We start from the raw sequence: 21,160 nt of genomic DNA, 5'->3' as shown, positions 1-21,160 counted from the left end.
TGTCCGTCTGTCTGTCCGTCTGTCTGTCCGTCTGTCTGTCCGTCTGTCTGTCCGTCTGTCTGTTTCTACGCAAACTAGTCTCTCAGTTTTAAAGCTATCGAATTGAAACTTTGCACATACCCTTCTTTCCTTTGCACGCAGTATATATGTCGGAACGGTCGGGATCGGCCGACTATATCCTATAGCTGCCATATAACTGATTGATCGGAAATGCCATATCTTTGGTGTTTGTAAAGTTAGAATGTTGGGATTTTCTAAGGGTTTTATATTTGGCTAATCAATCCGACATGCCGAATTTCATAAGGATCGGCCGACTATATCCTATAGCTGCCATATAACTGATTGATCGGAAATGCCATAACTTTGGTGTTTGTAAAGTTAGAATGTTGGGATTTTCTATTGGTTTTATATTTGGCTAATCAATCCGACATGCCGAATTTCATAAGGATCGGCCGACTATATCCTATAGCTGCCATATAACTGAACGTTTGGAAATGTCATAACTTTGGTGTTTTTAATGTCAGTTATTTCTAACTTGACTTGTTTAACTTTGACCCAAAATTGAACTTCGAGAGTCCATAACTTTACGAAGCTAAAGCCGATTGCAAAGTGGCATACCTCTAAAGACTTCTGATTCGATTCTCTAAAAATCTGCATTCAAATTTTTCAACTTAACGTCGATTAACTTTTTGACCCATGTTGATGAACGGAATGCATCCACAATTTGAATTCAAAATATTATACTTGTGCCATGCAAAATAGTATTTTTGCCCTTTTTTAGTATTTTAGGTATTTTTTGTATCACTATGAGATTTTTTGGTTTTTTATGTATGTATAAGTAAGACGACTACAGCGGAACATGTCGGTTCAATAAAGCTTAAGATACAGTCCACTCAAATCGGAAATAAACCGTGTTTATTCTTCACCATATATTTGGTCCTTCGAGCCGGATCGAGCAATTGATTAACATGGATCAATTAAAGCTTTTGAAGGCAGCAAGAAGCCGTGCGAAGGCAAGTATTACGCGCTTGCTAACGGCGTCACAAGATCCACGTGCGGGATCAAACTGGGAAATTGATGAAATCACAGTCTCATTGGAAAGGCTCAACAACGTTTGGAAGGAGTTTGAGACCATTAGCGATCAAATGGCCCTTTATGAAGAAAATGAGGGGTATGTCGATCCAGCCATCGACAACGAGAGATACGAGGATAAGTACTTGCAAGCAAACACATTGTTTCACACCATCAAACGGCGCTGTCAATCATCTAATGAGAGCGACAGAGAAGGCAGCGGCGGTAGGCAATCTGGCAACCTTGGCGATGCCGCATCAAGTTCATCTGGATGGGGAAACGAAAGCCTGGCTCGTTTTCTACAACAACAACAGGAACTGAATGAGCGTTTAGCTGAGCAACAATCAACGTTTTTGAGGGCAAACTCGGCAGCAAATGTAATGCACAACGAACTGCCAAAAATTCACATCAAAGTGTTCACTGGTGACTACAAGGAGTGGCCAGCCTTTAAAAACATCTTCGAGAGTACGATCCATAGCAAGCAGCATTTGACAGCAATTCAAAAGTTCCACTACTTAAAAACGTATATTACGGGAGAAGCATCTGATTTGATTCGTCATATGCCAATAACGGATGCTGCGTACGAGGCTGCTTGGAGTTGCCTAATTGATCGATACAACAGACCACGTCACATTGTCAACACTCTGCTGGAAACGTTTGTGAATCTCCCTTCGACATCCAAGGCAGACGTTACAGTTCTGCGCAAGGTGACCGACGGAGCCACGGAGATTGTACGAGGATTGGATGCAGCAGGGCAAACTAACAGGGACTGCTGGATCATACACTTCATTCTGGCCAAGATCGACGCTGAAACTCGACGCAAATGGATTGAGGGAAGCCGGGAACTTGAATCTCCGTCTGTGAATGATTTACTCAAGTTTTTAGACCGACGCTGCGAGGAATTCGAGCTCAGCAAAAGTGACTCGGACATCGACTTCAAGGGTGGCCCACAACCAAGCAAAGCAAAGCGTTCGTCACACGCTTTAGTATCGATGGAAGAAAATGCTTGTGCGAAATGTAACTCCAAGGAGCACAAAATCTACGGTTGCCCAAAGTTTGCTGAAGCATCCATCGAGCAGAGACGCACATTTGTTAAGGCAAAATCATTGTGTTTCAACTGCCTTAAGCATGGTCATGTATCACGCAAGTGTGAATCCAAATTTACATGCAGGTTTTGCCATAATCGCCACCACTCTCTCCTACATGTAGATATTTCTGGATCGCAAGCCGCTGTGACCACGACACAGCCACACACTGATGAAAAGCACATCTCAAGCGCTCCCGAAGAGGCTGCGGGGACCATCAGCCATATTGCTCGTGCGCAAGTGGCTCCCACAGTTGAGTCCTTGTGCAACGGATCAACAACGGCTACACGGCCCCAAGGGCTAAGGAAAAGTGCATTGCCAACAGCTCTGGTGTTTGTTAAAAACGCACAAGGATCGCACACTACATGTCGGGTACTTTTGGACAGTGGTTCGGAACTGTCGTACATCTCAGAGAGGTGCGTACAGGCACTTGGTCTGTCACGCTCGCCCTCACGCATTTTGGTGTCTGGAATTTCATCGATCAAGGCAGAGACAACTAGAGGCTGCAGCACACTGGACATGCAGTCAAGGATCTCCGATCATACAATGAAGGTACGTGCACACGTACTCAGCAAAATTACCTCCACGTTAGCAAGACACGATATCGACGCCTCAGCACTCAAGGTATTCGCTGGCTTTGAGCTTGCGGATTCTAACTATCAATCGTTGGCGCCAGTCGATATTCTCTTGGGCAGTGATTACGTTTGGACCGTGTTCACCGGTCAAAAGATGTTCGACGTTCAGGGCAACATCATCGCCATTTCGACCATTTTTGGATGGGTCATAACATCTATCATCACTACCGGCTATTCATCCACAACAACAATGCACACGGCTATTGACATTGACTCAACTCTTCGGCGCTTTTGGGAGCTGGAGGATGTCAACCAGGAATTCCATGGAAAACCAGAGGACGACGAAGTTGAACAGCACTTTGTGAAAACACATTCTCGGGACTCAAAGGGGCGTTACATCGTCGAACTTCCTTTCAAAAACTCCAACGAACAGTTTTCGGATACATTACAAGGAGCACTTGCAAGATTCAGGGGTGTAGAACGCCGCCTAAAGAAGGACCCCGATCTGCACTCACAGTACGTACAATTTATGCGTGAGTACCTACAGTTAGGTCACATGCGGGAATTATCACCAGGAGACATTGACAAAGGGCCAAATTTTTACTTGCCTCATCATCCGGTAATTACCCAAAAGCTAAGGGTAGTATTTGACGGCTCATTCAAGGATACGTATGGAAAATCCTTAAACGATGCTCTACACATTGGACCCAGCATTCTTCGAAACCTCTTCTTGATTTGTATGCGTTTCAGAATGTACAAGTTCGTCTTTTCAGCAGATATTGTCAAAATGTATCGACAAATCTTTGTGGCTGCCAACCATTGTTGCTATCAGCGTATTGTTTGGAGAGAAGACGAAAGCACACCTATCAAGCACTATGAGCTTTCCACGGTAACATACGGCACGTCTAGTGCACCATTCTTGGCAGTGAGAGTCCTGGATCAGTTAGCTCACGACCACCAACACGAGTTTCCCACAGCTGCAAGGATCTTGAAGGAGCAATTTTATGTGGACGACGTACTGACAGGAGCACACACAGAAGAAGAGCTAATTCGCAATCAAAAAGAGCTGATCCAATTAATGAAATGTGCAGGCATGGAACTTGGCAAATGGGTTTCCAATTCATCACGTATCACTGACCGAGCTACTTCTACAACCGAGGTACAAGACAAAGGATCCAATCCTACAGCAAAGGTTCTTGGCATTCATTGGAATCCAGAAGAGGATACGTTATCCTACAAAGTTTGCCTTACACCAAACCCGGACAACACCAAACGCCAAGTGCTTTCTGACGTGGCACGCATCTTTGACCCGCTGGGTATTCTGTCGCCAGTGGTGGTGCAGCTTAAAATTTTGTTTCAAGAATTGTGGTTACTGGATCTCGGCTGGGACACGGAGCTTCCTCCAAAAATTACTGACTGGTGGAACAAATGCCGTAACGACTTATACATACTTCAAGAACTACGCCTGCCACGATTTGTAGAAAACAATGGGGATCACATCGAACTGCATGGATTCTCAGATGCCTCCATTAAGGCATATTCCGCAGTCATCTACAGCAGAGTGGTACGAGCAGATGGCACCGTATCTGTTTCACTCATAGCGGGAAAAACCAGAGTAGCTCCGCTGAAGCAGCAATCCTTACCGCGTCTCGAGCTCTGTGGCGCTTTGCTACTCAGCAGACTAATATTATCAGTCAAGGATTCTCTGCAACACAAGAACATCAAAATACACGCATGGTGTGATTCAACCATAGTTTTGGCTTGGCTTTCACATCCACCATCGAAGCTCAAAACATTTGTAGCAAACAGGTCTTCAGAAATACTCGACGCGTTGCCGCGCAGTTCATGGCATCATGTAAACACAAAGGAGAATCCGGCGGACTGCGCCACACGAGGAATGCTTGCTGCAGACCTTCTCCATTTCGACTTATGGTGGATGGGACCTTCATGGCTGCAAGATCCAGAAAAGCTTTCGGTAAAGTTGAGCTGTACAAAGTTCCGTTCTTCCCTTTCAGATAATCCTGGCAAGGAAGAAGTCAAGTCCACCGCATTAACCACTCAGCAAGGCGGCTCATTTTCACCAATCGAAGCGTTGACTCAGCGGGTCTCGTCCTGGACAAAACTGGTTCACGTTGTAGCTTACGCATTACGCTTCATCCAAAGGACCAGGGCCATTAAAACTGTAGCGCTGACAAATGGGGCAAGACTCACCTATGAAGAGATTCAGGCTGCTCGCATTCTTTGCCTGCAAGAGGCTCAGAAATGCTTCATGGAGGATCGTAATCTTCTGGCGGAAAATAAACAACTTCGCAGCCGCTCCCAGTTGATCAAGCTCTCACCGTTTGCCGGCAAGGATGGCCTCCTTCGAGTTGGTGGACGCTTGGGCAACTCACAATTACCAGCTGACGTCAAACATCCTATATTGCTTCCGAAATCGCACCGCATCACAAGGATGATTTTGGAACACGAACACATTGCAAATCTACATCCAGGAGTGTCTGCTTTGTTTGTAATTACGCGTCAAAAATATTGGATTTTCGGCGCGCGTAACCTAATAAGGAACCTGGTACACAACTGCATAAAGTGCTTTCGCCAACGCAATATCACCGAGCACCAATTCATGGCCGATCTACCAGGGATTCGTATAACGGAGGCTCTACCCTTCCAGCACTCAGGCTGCGATTACGCTGGACCATTCATCCTCAAGGAAAGGAGAGGGCGCAATCCCCGAAAAACTAAGGGCTACATATGTCTCTTCGTCTGCCTTGTAACATCCGCCATACATTTGGAACTGGCCACCGATCTTAGCACAGACACATTCCTGGCATGTCTTCGGCGTTTCATGTCCCTTCGAGGAAAATGTTCGCAAATCTTCAGCGACAACGGCACGAATTTTGTTGGTGCCAAACGGGCTCTAGATGAGATGCAGCAACACCTATCTTCGCAGGAGCATCAACACACCGTAACTCAATCGTTGGCTAATGATGGAATTAAGTGGAGTTTCATACCTCCCCATTCGCCACATTGGGGAGGGAAGTGGGAGTCATCAGTACGTTCAGTTAAATTACATCTGAGACGCGTTGTGGGAAAAGCCGTTCTAACCTTTGAACAGATGCAAACTCTGATTGTTCAGATCAGTGCAGTGGTAAACTCAAGACCGTTATGCTACACACCTGACACTGACCTCACCTACTTGTCTCCGGCCCACTTTTTAATTGGCCGCCCATTCACAACAGTTCCAGAGGGTGATCTAACTCATTTGCCGATCAATCGCTTAGACTACTGGCAGCATTTACAATCAATGTACCAGGGCTTTTGGAAGCGCTGGCACCAGGAATATTTAACATCGCTGCAGCAACGTCAAAAGTGGAACAACAAGGAACATAACATCGCAGTCGGCAATGTAGTCCTGGTAAAGGACTCAAATCTCCCACCCGCAGCTTGGATTCTCGCCCGTGTATTGGAGGCTCATCATGGACCAGATGGACTTGTACGCGCTGTGAAACTTAAGACGTCTACCGGAGAGATGACGCGACCCATCACCAAGCTAGCTTTGCTGCCTAATTCAGAAACCATGTTTCAGGGTGGCCCGGGATGTTGATGAACGGAATGCATCCACAATTTGAATTCAAAATATTATACTTGTGCCATGCAAAATAGTATTTTTGCCCTTTTTTAGTATTTTAGGTATTTTTTGTATCACTATGAGATTTTTTGGTTTTTTATGTATGTATAAGTAAGACGACTACAGCGGAACATGTCGGTTCAATAAAGCTTAAGATACAGTCCACTCAAATCGGAAATAAACCGTGTTTATTCTTCACCAACCCATTTTCATGTCAGTTATTTCTAGATTTCCGAGGACTTGTAACAGAGTGACTAAAAATTGGACTTAGAGAGTCCATAACTTTACCAAACTTAAGCCGTTTCCAAAGTGGCATACCTCTAAAGACTTCTGATTCGATTCTCTAAAAATCTGCATTCAAATTTTTATACCCTTGCAGAGGGTATTATAATTTTGGTCAAAAGTGTGCAACGCAGTGAAGGAGACTTCTCCGACCCTATAAAGTATATATATTCTTGATCAGGATCACCTCCTGAGTTGATATAGCCATGTCCGTCTGTCCGTCTGTCCGTCTGTCCGTCTGTCTGTCCGTCTGTCTGTCCGTCTGTCTGTCCGTCTGTCTGTTTCTACGCGAACTAGTCTCTCAGTTTTAAAGATATCGAATTCAAACTTTGCACACACCCTTCTTTCCTTTGCACGCAGTATATAAGTCGGAACGGCCGGGATCGGCCGACTATATCCTATAGCTGCCATATAACTGATTGATCGGAAATGCCATAACTCTGCTGTTTGTTAAGTTAGAAAGTTGGGACCTTCTATGGGTTTCATATTTGGCCAATCAATCCGACGTACCAAATTTCATAAGGATCGGCCGACTATATCCTATAGCTGCTATATAACTGATTGATCGGAAATGCCATAACTTTGGTGTTTGTGAAGTTAGGATTTTCTATGGGTTTTATATTTGGCCAATTAATCTGACCTACCAAATTTCATAGGGATCGGCCGACTATATCTTATAGCTGCCATATAACTGATTGATCGGAAATGCCATAACTTTGGTGTTTGTTAAGTTAGGAAGTTGGGACCTTCTATAAGTTTTATATTTGGCCAATCAATCCGACGTACCAAATTTCATAAGGATCGGCCGAATATATCCTATAGCTGCTATATAACTGAACGATTGGAAATGCCATAACTTTGGTGTTTTTAAAGTTAGGAAGCTGGGATTTTTTATGAGTATTAAGAATGCATCATATGAATAATTTTGGAGAATATAATTTGCAGAATATTCTGCAAGGGTATTTCAACTTCGGCTCCGCCCGAAGTTAGCTTTCCTTTCTTGTTAAAGTTGAAGTTGGAATTTTTTATGAGTATTAAGAATGCATCATATAAATAATTTTGGAGAATATAATTTACAGAATATTCTGCAAGGGTATATCAACTTCGGCTCCGCCCGAAGTTAGCTTTCCTTTCTTGTTCAATTTAACGTCGATTAATATTTTGACCCATTTTCATGTCAGTTATTTCTAGATTTCCGAGGACTTGTAACAGAGTGACTAAAAATTGGACTAAGAGAGTCCTTAACTTTACCAAACTTAAGCCGTTTCCAAAGTGGCATACCTCTAAAGACTTCTGATTCGATTCTCTAAAAATCTGCATTCAAATTTTTATACCCTTGCAGAGGGTATTATAATTTTGGTCAAAAGTGTGCAACGCAGTGAAGGAGACATCTCCGACCCTATAAAGTATATATATTCTTGATCAGGATCACCTCCTGAGTTGATATAGCCATGTCCGTCTGTCCGTCTGTCCGTCTGTCTGTTTCTACGCAAACTAGTCTCTCAGTTTTAAAGCTATCGAATTGAAACTTTGCACATACCCTTCTTTCCTTTGCACGCAGTATATATGTCGGAACGGCCGGGATCGGCCGACTATATCCTATAGCTGCCATATAACTGATTGATCGGAAATGCCATATCTTTGGTGTTTGTAAAGTTAGAATGTTGGGATTTTCTAAGGGTTTTATATTTGGCTAATCAATCCGACATGCCGAATTTCATAAGGATCGGCCGACTATATCCTATAGCTGCCATATAACTGATTGATCGGAAATGCCATAACTTTGGTGTTTGTAAAGTTAGAATGTTGGGATTTTCTATGGGTTTTATATTTGGCTAATCAATCCGACATGCCGAATTTCATAAGGATCGGCCGACTATATCCTATAGCTGCCATATAACTGAACGATTGGAAATGTCATAACTTTGGTGTTTTTAATGTCAGTTATTTCTAATTTGACTTGTTTAACTTTGACCCAAAATTGAACTTCGAGAGTCCATAAATTTACCAAACTTAAGCCGATTCCAAAGTGGCATACCTCTAAAGACTTCTGATTCGATTCTCTAAAAATCTGCATTCAAATTTTTCAATTTAACGTTGATCAAATTTTTCACCCATTTTCATGTCAGTTATTTCTAATTTGACTTGTTTAACTTTGACCCAAAATTGAACTTCGAGAGTCCATAACTTTACCAAGCTAAAGCCGATTCCAAAGTGGCATACCTCTAAAGACTTCTGATTCGATTCTCTAAAAATCTGCATTCAAATTTTTCAATTTAACTTTGATCAAATTTTTCACCCATTTTCATGTCAGTTATTTCTAATTTGACTTGTTTAACTTTGACCCAAAATTGAACTTCGAGAGTCCATAACTTTACCAAGCTAAAGCCGATTCCAAAGTGGCATACCTCTAAAGACTTCTGATTCGATTCTCTAAAAATCTGCATTCAAAATTTTCAATTTAACGTCGATTAATATTTTGACCCATTTTCATGTCAGTTATTTCTAGATTTCCGAGGACTTGTAACAGAGTGACTAAAAATTGGATTTAGAGAGTCCATAACTTTACTAAACTTAAGCCGTTTCCAAAGTGGCATACCTCTAAAGACTTCTGATTCGATTCTCTAAAAATCTGCATTCAAATTTTTATACCCTTGCAGAGGGTATTATAATTTTGGTCAAAAGTGTGCAACGCAGTGAAGGAGACATCTCCGACCCTATAAAGTATATATATTCTTGATCAGGATCACCTCCTGAGTTGATATAGCCATGTCCGTCTGTCCGTCTGTCTGTCCGTCTGTCTGTCCGTCTGTCTGTCCGTCTGTCTGTCCGTCTGTCTGTCCGTCTGTCTGTCCGTCTGTCTGTCCGTCTGTCTGTCCGTCTGTCTGTTTCTACGCAAACTAGTCTCTCAGTTTTAAAGCTATCGAATTGAAACTTTGCACATACCCTTCTTTCCTTTGCACGCAGTATATATGTCGGAACGGCCGGGATCGGCCGACTATATCCTATAGCTGCCATATAACTGATTGATCGGAAATGCCATATCTTTGGTGTTTGTAAAGTTAGAATGTTGGGATTTTCTAAGGGTTTTATATTTGGCTAATCAATCCGACATGCCGAATTTCATAAGGATCGGCCGACTATATCCTATAGCTGCCATATAACTGATTGATCGGAAATGCCATAACTTTGGTGTTTGTAAAGTTAGAATGTTGGGATTTTCTATGGGTTTTATATTTGGCTAATCAATCCGACATGCCGAATTTCATAAGGATCGGCCGACTAAATCCTATAGCTGCCATATAACTGAACGTTTGGAAATGTCATAACTTTGGTGTTTTTAATGTCAGTTATTTCTAACTTGACTTGTTTAACTTTGACCCAAAATTGAACTTCGAGAGTCCATAACTTTACGAAGCTAAAGCCGATTGCAAAGTGGCATACCTCTAAAGACTTCTGATTCGATTCTCTAAAAATCTGCATTCAAATTTTTCAATTTAACGTTGATCAAATTTTTGACCCATTTTCATGTCAGTTATTTCTAATTTGACTTGTTTAACTTTGACCCAAAATTGAACTTCGAGAGTCCATAAATTTACCAAACTTAAGCCGATTCCAAAGTGGCATACCTCTAAAGACTTCTGATTCGATTCTCTAAAAATCTGCATTCAAATTTTTCAATTTAACGTTGATCAAATTTTTCACCCATTTTCATGTCAGTTATTTCTAATTTGACTTGTTTAACTTTGACCCAAAGTTGAACTTCGAGAGTCCATAACTTTACCAAGCTAAAGCCGATTGCAAAGTGGCATACCTCTAAAGACTTCTGATTCGATTCTCTAAAAATCTGCATTCAAATTTTTATACCCTTGCAGAGGGTATTATAATTTTGGTCAAAAGTGTGCAACGCAGTGAAGGAGACATCTCCGACCCTATAAAGTATATATATTCTTGATCAGGATCACCTCCTGAGTTGATATAGCCATGTCCGTCTGTCCGTCTGTCCGTCTGTCCGTCTGTCAGTCTGTCCGTCTGTCTGTTTCTACGCAAACTAGTCTTTCAGTTTTAAAGCTATCGGATTGAAACTTTGCACACACCCTTCTTTCCTTTGCACGCAGTATATAAGTCGGAACGGCCGGGATCGGCCGACTATATCCTATAGCTGCCATATAACTGATTGATCGGAAATGCCATAACTTTCGTGTTTGTAAAGTTAGGAAGTTGGGATTTTCTATGGGTTTTATATTTGGCCAATCAATCCGACCTACCAAATTTCATAAGGATCGGCCGACTATATCCTATAGCTGCCATATAACTGATTGATCGGAAATGCCATAACTTTGGTGTTTGTAAAGTTAGAAAGTTGGGATTTTCTATGGGTTTTATATTTGGCCAATCAATCCGACCTACCAAATTTCATAAGGATCGGCCGACTATATCCTATAGCTGCCATATAACTGATTGATCGGAAATGCCATAACTTTGGTGTTTGTAAAGTTAGAAAGTTGGGATTTTCTATGGGTTTTATATTTGGCCAATCAATCCGACCCACCAAATTTCATAAGGATCGGCCGACTATATCCTATAGCTGCCATATAACTGATTGATCGGAAATGCCATAACTTTGGTGTTTGTTAAGTTAGGAAGTTGGGATTTTCTATGGATTTTATTTTTGGCCAATCAATCCGACCTACCAAATTTCATAAGGAGCGGCCGACTATATCCTATAGCTGCCATATAACTGAACGATTGGAAATGCCATAACTTTGTTGTTGTTAAAGTTAGGAAGTTGGGATTATCTATGGGTTTTATTTTTGGCCAATCAATCCGACCTGCCAAATTTCATAAGGATCGGCCGACTATATCCTATAGCTGCAATATAACTGAACGATTGGAAATGACATAACTTTGGTGTTTTTAAAGTTGAAGTTGGAATTTTTTATGAGTATTAAGAATGCATCATATAAATAATTTTGGAGAATATAATTTACAGAATATTCTGCAAGGGTATATCAACTTCGGCTCCGCCCGAAGTTAGCTTTCCTTTCTTGTTCAATTTAACGTCGATTAATATTTTGACCCATTTTCATGTCAGTTATTTCTAGATTTCCGAGGACTTGTAACAGAGTGACTAAAAATTGGACTAAGAGAGTCCTTAACTTTACCAAACTTAAGCCGTTTCCAAAGTGGCATACCTCTAAAGACTTCTGATTCGATTCTCTAAAAATCTGCATTCAAATTTTTATACCCTTGCAGAGGGTATTATAATTTTGGTCAAAAGTGTGCAACGCAGTGAAGGAGACATCTCCGACCCTATAAAGTATATATATTCTTGATCAGGATCACCTCCTGAGTTGATATAGCCATGTCCGTCTGTCCGTCTGTCCGTCTGTCTGTTTCTACGCAAACTAGTCTCTCAGTTTTAAAGCTATCGAATTGAAACTTTGCACATACCCTTCTTTCCTTTGCACGCAGTATATATGTCGGAACGGCCGGGATCGGCCGACTATATCCTATAGCTGCCATATAACTGATTGATCGGAAATGCCATATCTTTGGTGTTTGTAAAGTTAGAATGTTGGGATTTTCTAAGGGTTTTATATTTGGCTAATCAATCCGACATGCCGAATTTCATAAGGATCGGCCGACTATATCCTATAGCTGCCATATAACTGATTGATCGGAAATGCCATAACTTTGGTGTTTGTAAAGTTAGAATGTTGGGATTTTCTATGGGTTTTATATTTGGCTAATCAATCCGACATGCCGAATTTCATAAGGATCGGCCGACTATATCCTATAGCTGCCATATAACTGAACGATTGGAAATGTCATAACTTTGGTGTTTTTAATGTCAGTTATTTCTAATTTGACTTGTTTAACTTTGACCCAAAATTGAACTTCGAGAGTCCATAAATTTACCAAACTTAAGCCGATTCCAAAGTGGCATACCTCTAAAGACTTCTGATTCGATTCTCTAAAAATCTGCATTCAAATTTTTCAATTTAACGTTGATCAAATTTTTCACCCATTTTCATGTCAGTTATTTCTAATTTGACTTGTTTAACTTTGACCCAAAATTGAACTTCGAGAGTCCATAACTTTACCAAGCTAAAGCCGATTCCAAAGTGGCATACCTCTAAAGACTTCTGATTCGATTCTCTAAAAATCTGCATTCAAATTTTTCAATTTAACTTTGATCAAATTTTTCACCCATTTTCATGTCAGTTATTTCTAATTTGACTTGTTTAACTTTGACCCAAAATTGAACTTCGAGAGTCCATAACTTTACCAAGCTAAAGCCGATTCCAAAGTGGCATACCTCTAAAGACTTCTGATTCGATTCTCTAAAAATCTGCATTCAAAATTTTCAATTTAACGTCGATTAATATTTTGACCCATTTTCATGTCAGTTATTTCTAGATTTCCGAGGACTTGTAACAGAGTGACTAAAAATTGGATTTAGAGAGTCCATAACTTTACTAAACTTAAGCCGTTTCCAAAGTGGCATACCTCTAAAGACTTCTGATTCGATTCTCTAAAAATCTGCATTCAAATTTTTATACCCTTGCAGTGGGTATTATAATTTTGGTCAAAAGTGTGCAACGCAGTGAAGGAGACATCTCCGACCCTATAAAGTATATATATTCTTGATCAGGATCACCTCCTGAGTTGATATAGCCATGTCCGTCTGTCCGTCTGTCTGTCCGTCTGTCTGTCCGTCTGTCTGTCCGTCTGTCTGTCCGTCTGTCTGTCCGTCTGTCTGTTTCTACGCAAACTAGTCTCTCAGTTTTAAAGCTATCGAATTGAAACTTTGCACATACCCTTCTTTCCTTTGCACGCAGTATATATGTCGGAACGGCCGGGATCGGCCGACTATATCCTATAGCTGCCATATAACTGATTGATCGGAAATGCCATATCTTTGGTGTTTGTAAAGTTAGAATGTTGGGATTTTCTAAGGGTTTTATATTTGGCTAATCAATCCGACATGCCGAATTTCATAAGGATCGGCCGACTATATCCTATAGCTGCCATATAACTGAACGATTGGAAATGTCATAACTTTGGTGTTTTTAATGTCAGTTATTTCTAATTTGACTTGTTTAACTTTGACCCAAAATTGAACTTCGAGAGTCCATAAATTTACCAAACTTAAGCCGATTCCAAAGTGGCATACCTCTAAAGACTTCTGATTCGATTCTCTAAAAATCTGCATTCAAATTTTTCAATTTAACGTTGATCAAATTTTTCACCCATTTTCATGTCAGTTATTTCTAATTTGACTTGTTTAACTTTGACCCAAAATTGAACTTCGAGAGTCCATAACTTTACCAAGCTAAAGCCGATTCCAAAGTGGCATACCTCTAAAGACTTCTGATTCGATTCTCTAAAAATCTGCATTCAAATTTTTCAATTTAACTTTGATCAAATTTTTCACCCATTTTCATGTCAGTTATTTCTAATTTGACTTGTTTAACTTTGACCCAAAATTGAACTTCGAGAGTCCATAACTTTACCAAGCTAAAGCCGATTCCAAAGTGGCATACCTCTAAAGACTTCTGATTCGATTCTCTAAAAATCTGCATTCAAAATTTTCAATTTAACGTCGATTAATATTTTGACCCATTTTCATGTCAGTTATTTCTAGATTTCCGAGGACTTGTAACAGAGTGACTAAAAATTGGATTTAGAGAGTCCATAACTTTACTAAACTTAAGCCGTTTCCAAAGTGGCATACCTCTAAAGACTTCTGATTCGATTTCTAAAAATCTGCATTCAAATTTTTATACCCTTGCAGAGGGTATTATAATTTTGGTCAAAAGTGTGCAACGCAGTGAAGGAGACATCTCCGACCCTATAAAGTATATATATTCTTGATCAGGATCACCTCCTGAGTTGATATAGCCATGTCCGTCTGTCCGTCTGTCTGTCCGTCTGTCTGTCCGTCTGTCTGTCCGTCTGTCTGTCCGTCTGTCTGTCCGTCTGTCTGTCCGTCTGTCTGTCCGTCTGTCTGTCCGTCTGTCTGTTTCTACGCAAACTAGTCTCTCAGTTTTAAAGCTATCGAATTGAAACTTTGCACATACCCTTCTTTCCTTTGCACGCAGTATATATGTCGGAACGGTCGGGATCGGCCGACTATATCCTATAGCTGCCATATAACTGATTGATCGGAAATGCCATATCTTTGGTGTTTGTAAAGTTAGAATGTTGGGATTTTCTAAGGGTTTTATATTTGGCTAATCAATCCGACATGCCGAATTTCATAAGGATCGGCCGACTATATCCTATAGCTGCCATATAACTGATTGATCGGAAATGCCATAACTTTGGTGTTTGTAAAGTTAGAATGTTGGGATTTTCTATTGGTTTTATATTTGGCTAATCAATCCGACATGCCGAATTTCATAAGGATCGGCCGACTATATCCTATAGCTGCCATATAACTGAACGTTTGGAAATGTCATAACTTTGGTGTTTTTAATGTCAGTTATTTCTAACTTGACTTGTTTAACTTTGACCCAAAATTGAACTTCGAGAGTCCATAACTTTACGAAGCTAAAGCCGATTGCAAAGTGGCATACCTCTAAAGACTTCTGATTCGATTCTCTAAAAATCTGCATTCAAATTTTTCAACTTAACGTCGATTAACTTTTTGACCCATGTTGATGAACGGAATGCATCCACAATTTGAATTTGAAATATTATACTTGTGCCATGCAAAATACTATTTTTGCCCTTTTTAGTATTTTAGGTATTTTCTGTACTGCGGTTTCACTATGAGATTTTTTGGTTTTTTATGTATGTATAAGTAATACGACTACAGCGGAACATGTCGGTTCAATAAAGCTTAAGATACAGTCCACTCAAATCGGAAATAAACCGTGTTTATTCTTCACCATATATTTGGTCATTCGAGCCGGATCGAGCAATTGATTAACATGGATCAATTAAAGCTTTTGAAGGCAGCAAGAAGCCGTGCGAAGGCAAGTATTACGCGCTTGCTAACGGCGTCACAAGATCCACGTGCGGGATCAAACTGGGAAATTGATGAAATCACAGTCTCATTGGAAAGGCTCAACAACGTTTGGAAGGAGTTTGAGACCATTAGCGATCAAATGGCCCTTTATGAAGAAAATGAGGGGTATGTCGATCCAGCCATCGACAACGAGAGATACGAGGATAAGTACTTGCAAGCAAACACATTGTTTCACACCATCAAACGGCGCTGTCAATCATCTAATGAGAGCGACAGAGAAGGCAGCGGCGGTAGGCAATCTGGCAACCTTGGCGATGCCGCATCAAGTTCATCTGGATGGGGAAACGAAAGCCTGGCTCGTTTTCTACAACAACAACAGGAACTGAATGAGCGTTTAGCTGAGCAACAATCAACGTTTTTGAGGGCAAACTCGGCAGCAAATGTAATGCACAACGAACTGCCAAAAATTCACATCAAAGTGTTCACTGGTGACTACAAGGAGTGGCCAGCCTTTAAAAACATCTTCGAGAGTACGATCCATAGCAAGCAGCATTTGACAGCAATTCAAAAGTTCCACTACTTAAAAACGTATATTACGGGAGAAGCATCTGATTTGATTCGTCATATGCCAATAACGGATGCTGCGTACGAGGCTGCTTGGAGTTGCCTAATTGATCGATACAACAGACCACGTCACATTGTCAACACTCTGCTGGAAACGTTTGTGAATCTCCCTTCGACATCCAAGGCAGACGTTACAGTTCTGCGCAAGGTGACCGACGGAGCCACGGAGATTGTACGAGGATTGGATGCAGCAGGGCAAACTAACAGGGACTGCTGGATCATACACTTCATTCTGGCCAAGATCGACGCTGAAACTCGACGCAAATGGATTGAGGGAAGCCGGGAACTTGAATCTCCGTCTGTGAATGATTTACTCAAGTTTTTAGACCGACGCTGCGAGGAATTCGAGCTCAGCAAAAGTGACTCGGACATCGACTTCAAGGGTGGCCCACAACCAAGCAAAGCAAAGCGTTCGTCACACGCTTTAGTATCGATGGAAGAAAATGCTTGTGCGAAATGTAACTCCAAGGAGCACAAAATCTACGGTTGCCCAAAGTTTGCTGAAGCATCCATCGAGCAGAGACGCACATTTGTTAAGGCAAAATCATTGTGTTTCAACTGCCTTAAGCATGGTCATGTATCACGCAAGTGTGAATCCAAATTTACATGCAGGTTTTGCCATAATCGCCACCACTCTCTCCTACATGTAGATATTTCTGGATCGCAAGCCGCTGTGACCACGACACAGCCACACACTGATGAAAAGCACATCTCAAGCGCTCCCGAAGAGGCTGCGGGGACCATCAGCCATATTGCTCGTGCGCAAGTGGCTCCCACAGTTGAGTCCTTGTGCAACGGATCAACAACGGCTACACGGCCCCAAGGGCTAAGGAAAAGTGCATTGCCAACAGCTCTGGTGTTTGTTAAAAACGCACAAGGATCGCACACTACATGTCGGGTACTTTTGGACAGTGGTTCGGAACTGTCGTACATCTCAGAGAGGTGCGTACAGGCACTTGGTCTGTCACGCTCGCCCTCACGCATTTTGGTGTCTGGAATTTCATCGATCAAGGCAGAGACAACTAGAGGCTGCAGCACACTGGACATGCAGTCAAGGATCTCCGATCATACAATGAAGGTACGTGCACACGTACTCAGCAAAATTACCTCCACGTTAGCAAGACACGATATCGACGCCTCAGCACTCAAGGTATTCGCTGGCTTTGAGCTTGCGGATTCTAACTATCAATCGTTGGCGCCAGTCGATATTCTCTTGGGCAGTGATTACGTTTGGACCGTGTTCACCGGTCAAAAGATGTTCGACGTTCAGGGCAACATCATCGCCATTTCGACCATTTTTGGATGGGTCATAACATCTATCATCACTACCGGCTATTCATCCACAACAACAATGCACACGGCTATTGACATTGACTCAACTCTTCGGCGCTTTTGGGAGCTGGAGGATGTCAACCAGGAATTCCATGGAAAACCAGAGGACGACGAAGTTGAACAGCACTTTGTGAAAACACATTCTCGGGACTCAAAGGGGCGTTACATCGTCGAACTTCCTTTCAAAAACTCCAACGAACAGTTTTCGGATACATTACAAGGAGCACTTGCAAGATTCAGGGGTGTAGAACGCCGCCTAAAGAAGGACCCCGATCTGCACTCACAGTACGTACAATTTATGCGTGAGTACCTACAGTTAGGTCACATGCGGGAATTATCACCAGGAGACATTGACAAAGGGCCAAATTTTTACTTGCCTCATCATCCGGTAATTACCCAAAAGCTAAGGGTAGTATTTGACGGCTCATTCAAGGATACGTATGGAAAATCCTTAAACGATGCTCTACACATTGGACCCAGCATTCTTCGAAACCTCTTCTTGATTTGTATGCGTTTCAGAATGTACAAGTTCGTCTTTTCAGCAGATATTGTCAAAATGTATCGACAAATCTTTGTGGCTGCCAACCATTGTTGCTATCAGCGTATTGTTTGGAGAGAAGACGAAAGCACACCTATCAAGCACTATGAGCTTTCCACGGTAACATACGGCACGTCTAGTGCACCATTCTTGGCAGTGAGAGTCCTGGATCAGTTAGCTCACGACCACCAACACGAGTTTCCCACAGCTGCAAGGATCTTGAAGGAGCAATTTTATGTGGACGACGTACTGACAGGAGCACACACAGAAGAAGAGCTAATTCGCAATCAAAAAGAGCTGATCCAATTAATGAAATGTGCAGGCATGGAACTTGGCAAATGGGTTTCCAATTCATCACGTATCACTGACCGAGCTACTTCTACAACCGAGGTACAAGACAAAGGATCCAATCCTACAGCAAAGGTTCTTGGCATTCATTGGAATCCAGAAGAGGATACGTTATCCTACAAAGTTTGCCTTACACCAAACCCGGACAACACCAAACGCCAAGTGCTTTCTGACGTGGCACGCATCTTTGACCCGCTGGGTATTCTGTCGCCAGTGGTGGTGCAGCTTAAAATTTTGTTTCAAGAATTGTGGTTACTGGATCTCGGCTGGGACACGGAGCTTCCTCCAAAAATTACTGACTGGTGGAACAAATGCCGTAACGACTTATACATACTTCAAGAACTACGCCTGCCACGATTTGTAGAAAACAATGGGGATCACATCGAACTGCATGGATTCTCAGATGCCTCCATTAAGGCATATTCCGCAGTCATCTACAGCAGAGTGGTACGAGCAGATGGCACCGTATCTGTTTCACTCATAGCGGGAAAAACCAGAGTAGCTCCGCTGAAGCAGCAATCCTTACCGCGTCTCGAGCTCTGTGGCGCTTTGCTACTCAGCAGACTAATATTATCAGTCAAGGATTCTCTGCAACACAAGAACATCAAAATACACGCATGGTGTGATTCAACCATAGTTTTGGCTTGGCTTTCACATCCACCATCGAAGCTCAAAACATTTGTAGCAAACAGGTCTTCAGAAATACTCGACGCGTTGCCGCGCAGTTCATGGCATCATGTAAACACAAAGGAGAATCCGGCGGACTGCGCCACACGAGGAATGCTTGCTGCAGACCTTCTCCATTTCGACTTATGGTGGATGGGACCTTCATGGCTGCAAGATCCAGAAAAGCTTTCGGTAAAGTTGAGCTGTACAAAGTTCCGTTCTTCCCTTTCAGATAATCCTGGCAAGGAAGAAGTCAAGTCCACCGCATTAACCACTCAGCAAGGCGGCTCATTTTCACCAATCGAAGCGTTGACTCAGCGGGTCTCGTCCTGGACAAAACTGGTTCACGTTGTAGCTTACGCATTACGCTTCATCCAAAGGACCAGGGCCATTAAAACTGTAGCGCTGACAAATGGGGCAAGACTCACCTATGAAGAGATTCAGGCTGCTCGCATTCTTTGCCTGCAAGAGGCTCAGAAATGCTTCATGGAGGATCGTAATCTTCTGGCGGAAAATAAACAACTTCGCAGCCGCTCCCAGTTGATCAAGCTCTCACCGTTTGCCGGCAAGGATGGCCTCCTTCGAGTTGGTGGACGCTTGGGCAACTCACAATTACCAGCTGACGTCAAACATCCTATATTGCTTCCGAAATCGCACCGCATCACAAGGATGATTTTGGAACACGAACACATTGCAAATCTACATCCAGGAGTGTCTGCTTTGTTTGTAATTACGCGTCAAAAATATTGGATTTTCGGCGCGCGTAACCTAATAAGGAACCTGGTACACAACTGCATAAAGTGCTTTCGCCAACGCAATATCACCGAGCACCAATTCATGGCCGATCTACCAGGGATTCGTATAACGGAGGCTCTACCCTTCCAGCACTCAGGCTGCGATTACGCTGGACCATTCATCCTCAAGGAAAGGAGAGGGCGCAATCCCCGAAAAACTAAGGGCTACATATGTCTCTTCGTCTGCCTTGTAACATCCGCCATACATTTGGAACTGGCCACCGATCTTAGCACAGACACATTCCTGGCATGTCTTCGGCGTTTCATGTCCCTTCGAGGAAAATGTTCGCAAATCTTCAGCGACAACGGCACGAATTTTGTTGGTGCCAAACGGGCTCTAGATGAGATGCAGCAACACCTATCTTCGCAGGAGCATCAACACACCGTAACTCAATCGTTGGCTAATGATGGAATTAAGTGGAGTTTCATACCTCCCCATTCGCCACATTGGGGAGGGAAGTGGGAGTCATCAGTACGTTCAGTTAAATTACATCTGAGACGCGTTGTGGGAAAAGCCGTTCTAACCTTTGAACAGATGCAAACTCTGATTGTTCAGATCAGTGCAGTGGTAAACTCAAGACCGTTATGCTACACACCTGACACTGACCTCACCTACTTGTCTCCGGCCCACTTTTTAATTGGCCGCCCATTCACAACAGTTCCAGAGGGTGATCTAACTCATTTGCCGATCAATCGCTTAGACTACTGGCAGCATTTACAATCAATGTACCAGGGCTTTTGGAAGCGCTGGCACCAGGAATATTTAACATCGCTGCAGCAACGTCAAAAGTGGAACAACAAGGAACATAACATCGCAGTCGGCAATGTAGTCCTGGTAAAGGACTCAAATCTCCCACCCGCAGCTTGGATTCTCGCCCGTGTATTGGAGGCTCATCATGGACCAGATGGACTTGTACGCGCTGTGAAACTTAAGACGTCTACCGGAGAGATGACGCGACCCATCACCAAGCTAGCTTTGCTGCCTAATTCAGAAACCATGTTTCAGGGTGGCCCGGGATGTTGATGAACGGAATGCATCCACAATTTGAATTCAAAATATTATACTTGTGCCATGCAAAATAGTATTTTTGCCCTTTTTTAGTATTTTAGGTATTTTTTGTATCACTATGAGATTTTTTGGTTTTTTATGTATGTATAAGTAAGACGACTACAGCGGAACATGTCGGTTCAATAAAGCTTAAGATACAGTCCACTCAAATCGGAAATAAACCGTGTTTAT

The 21,160-nt window shown here is 42.3% G+C and overlaps 2 protein-coding genes across 2 annotated transcripts; both read left to right on the top strand.

The window, feature by feature from the left end:
- Nucleotides 1–968: 968 nt before the first annotated feature.
- LOC123038135 lies at nt 969–6,332 on the top strand. Its single transcript, XM_044461832.1, has one exon. The coding sequence runs from the start codon at nt 969–971 to the stop codon at nt 6,330–6,332; it is 5,364 nt and encodes a 1,787-aa protein (XP_044317767.1).
- Nucleotides 6,333–15,580: 9,248 nt separating this feature from the next.
- Nucleotides 15,581–20,944, top strand: LOC123038134. Its single transcript, XM_044461828.1, has one exon. It carries the CDS (start codon nt 15,581–15,583, stop codon nt 20,942–20,944), a length of 5,364 nt encoding a protein of 1,787 aa, XP_044317763.1.
- The last annotated feature ends 216 nt before the right edge of the window (nt 20,945–21,160 follow it).

This window comes from Drosophila rhopaloa, unplaced genomic scaffold, assembly GCF_018152115.1.
Source record: "Drosophila rhopaloa isolate 14029-0021.01 unplaced genomic scaffold, ASM1815211v1 contig_105, whole genome shotgun sequence".
NCBI lineage: Eukaryota > Metazoa > Arthropoda > Insecta > Diptera > Drosophilidae > Drosophila > Drosophila rhopaloa.
The sequence above is the reverse complement of the archived record's forward strand: the minus strand, read 5'-3'. Positions and strand labels throughout refer to the sequence as shown.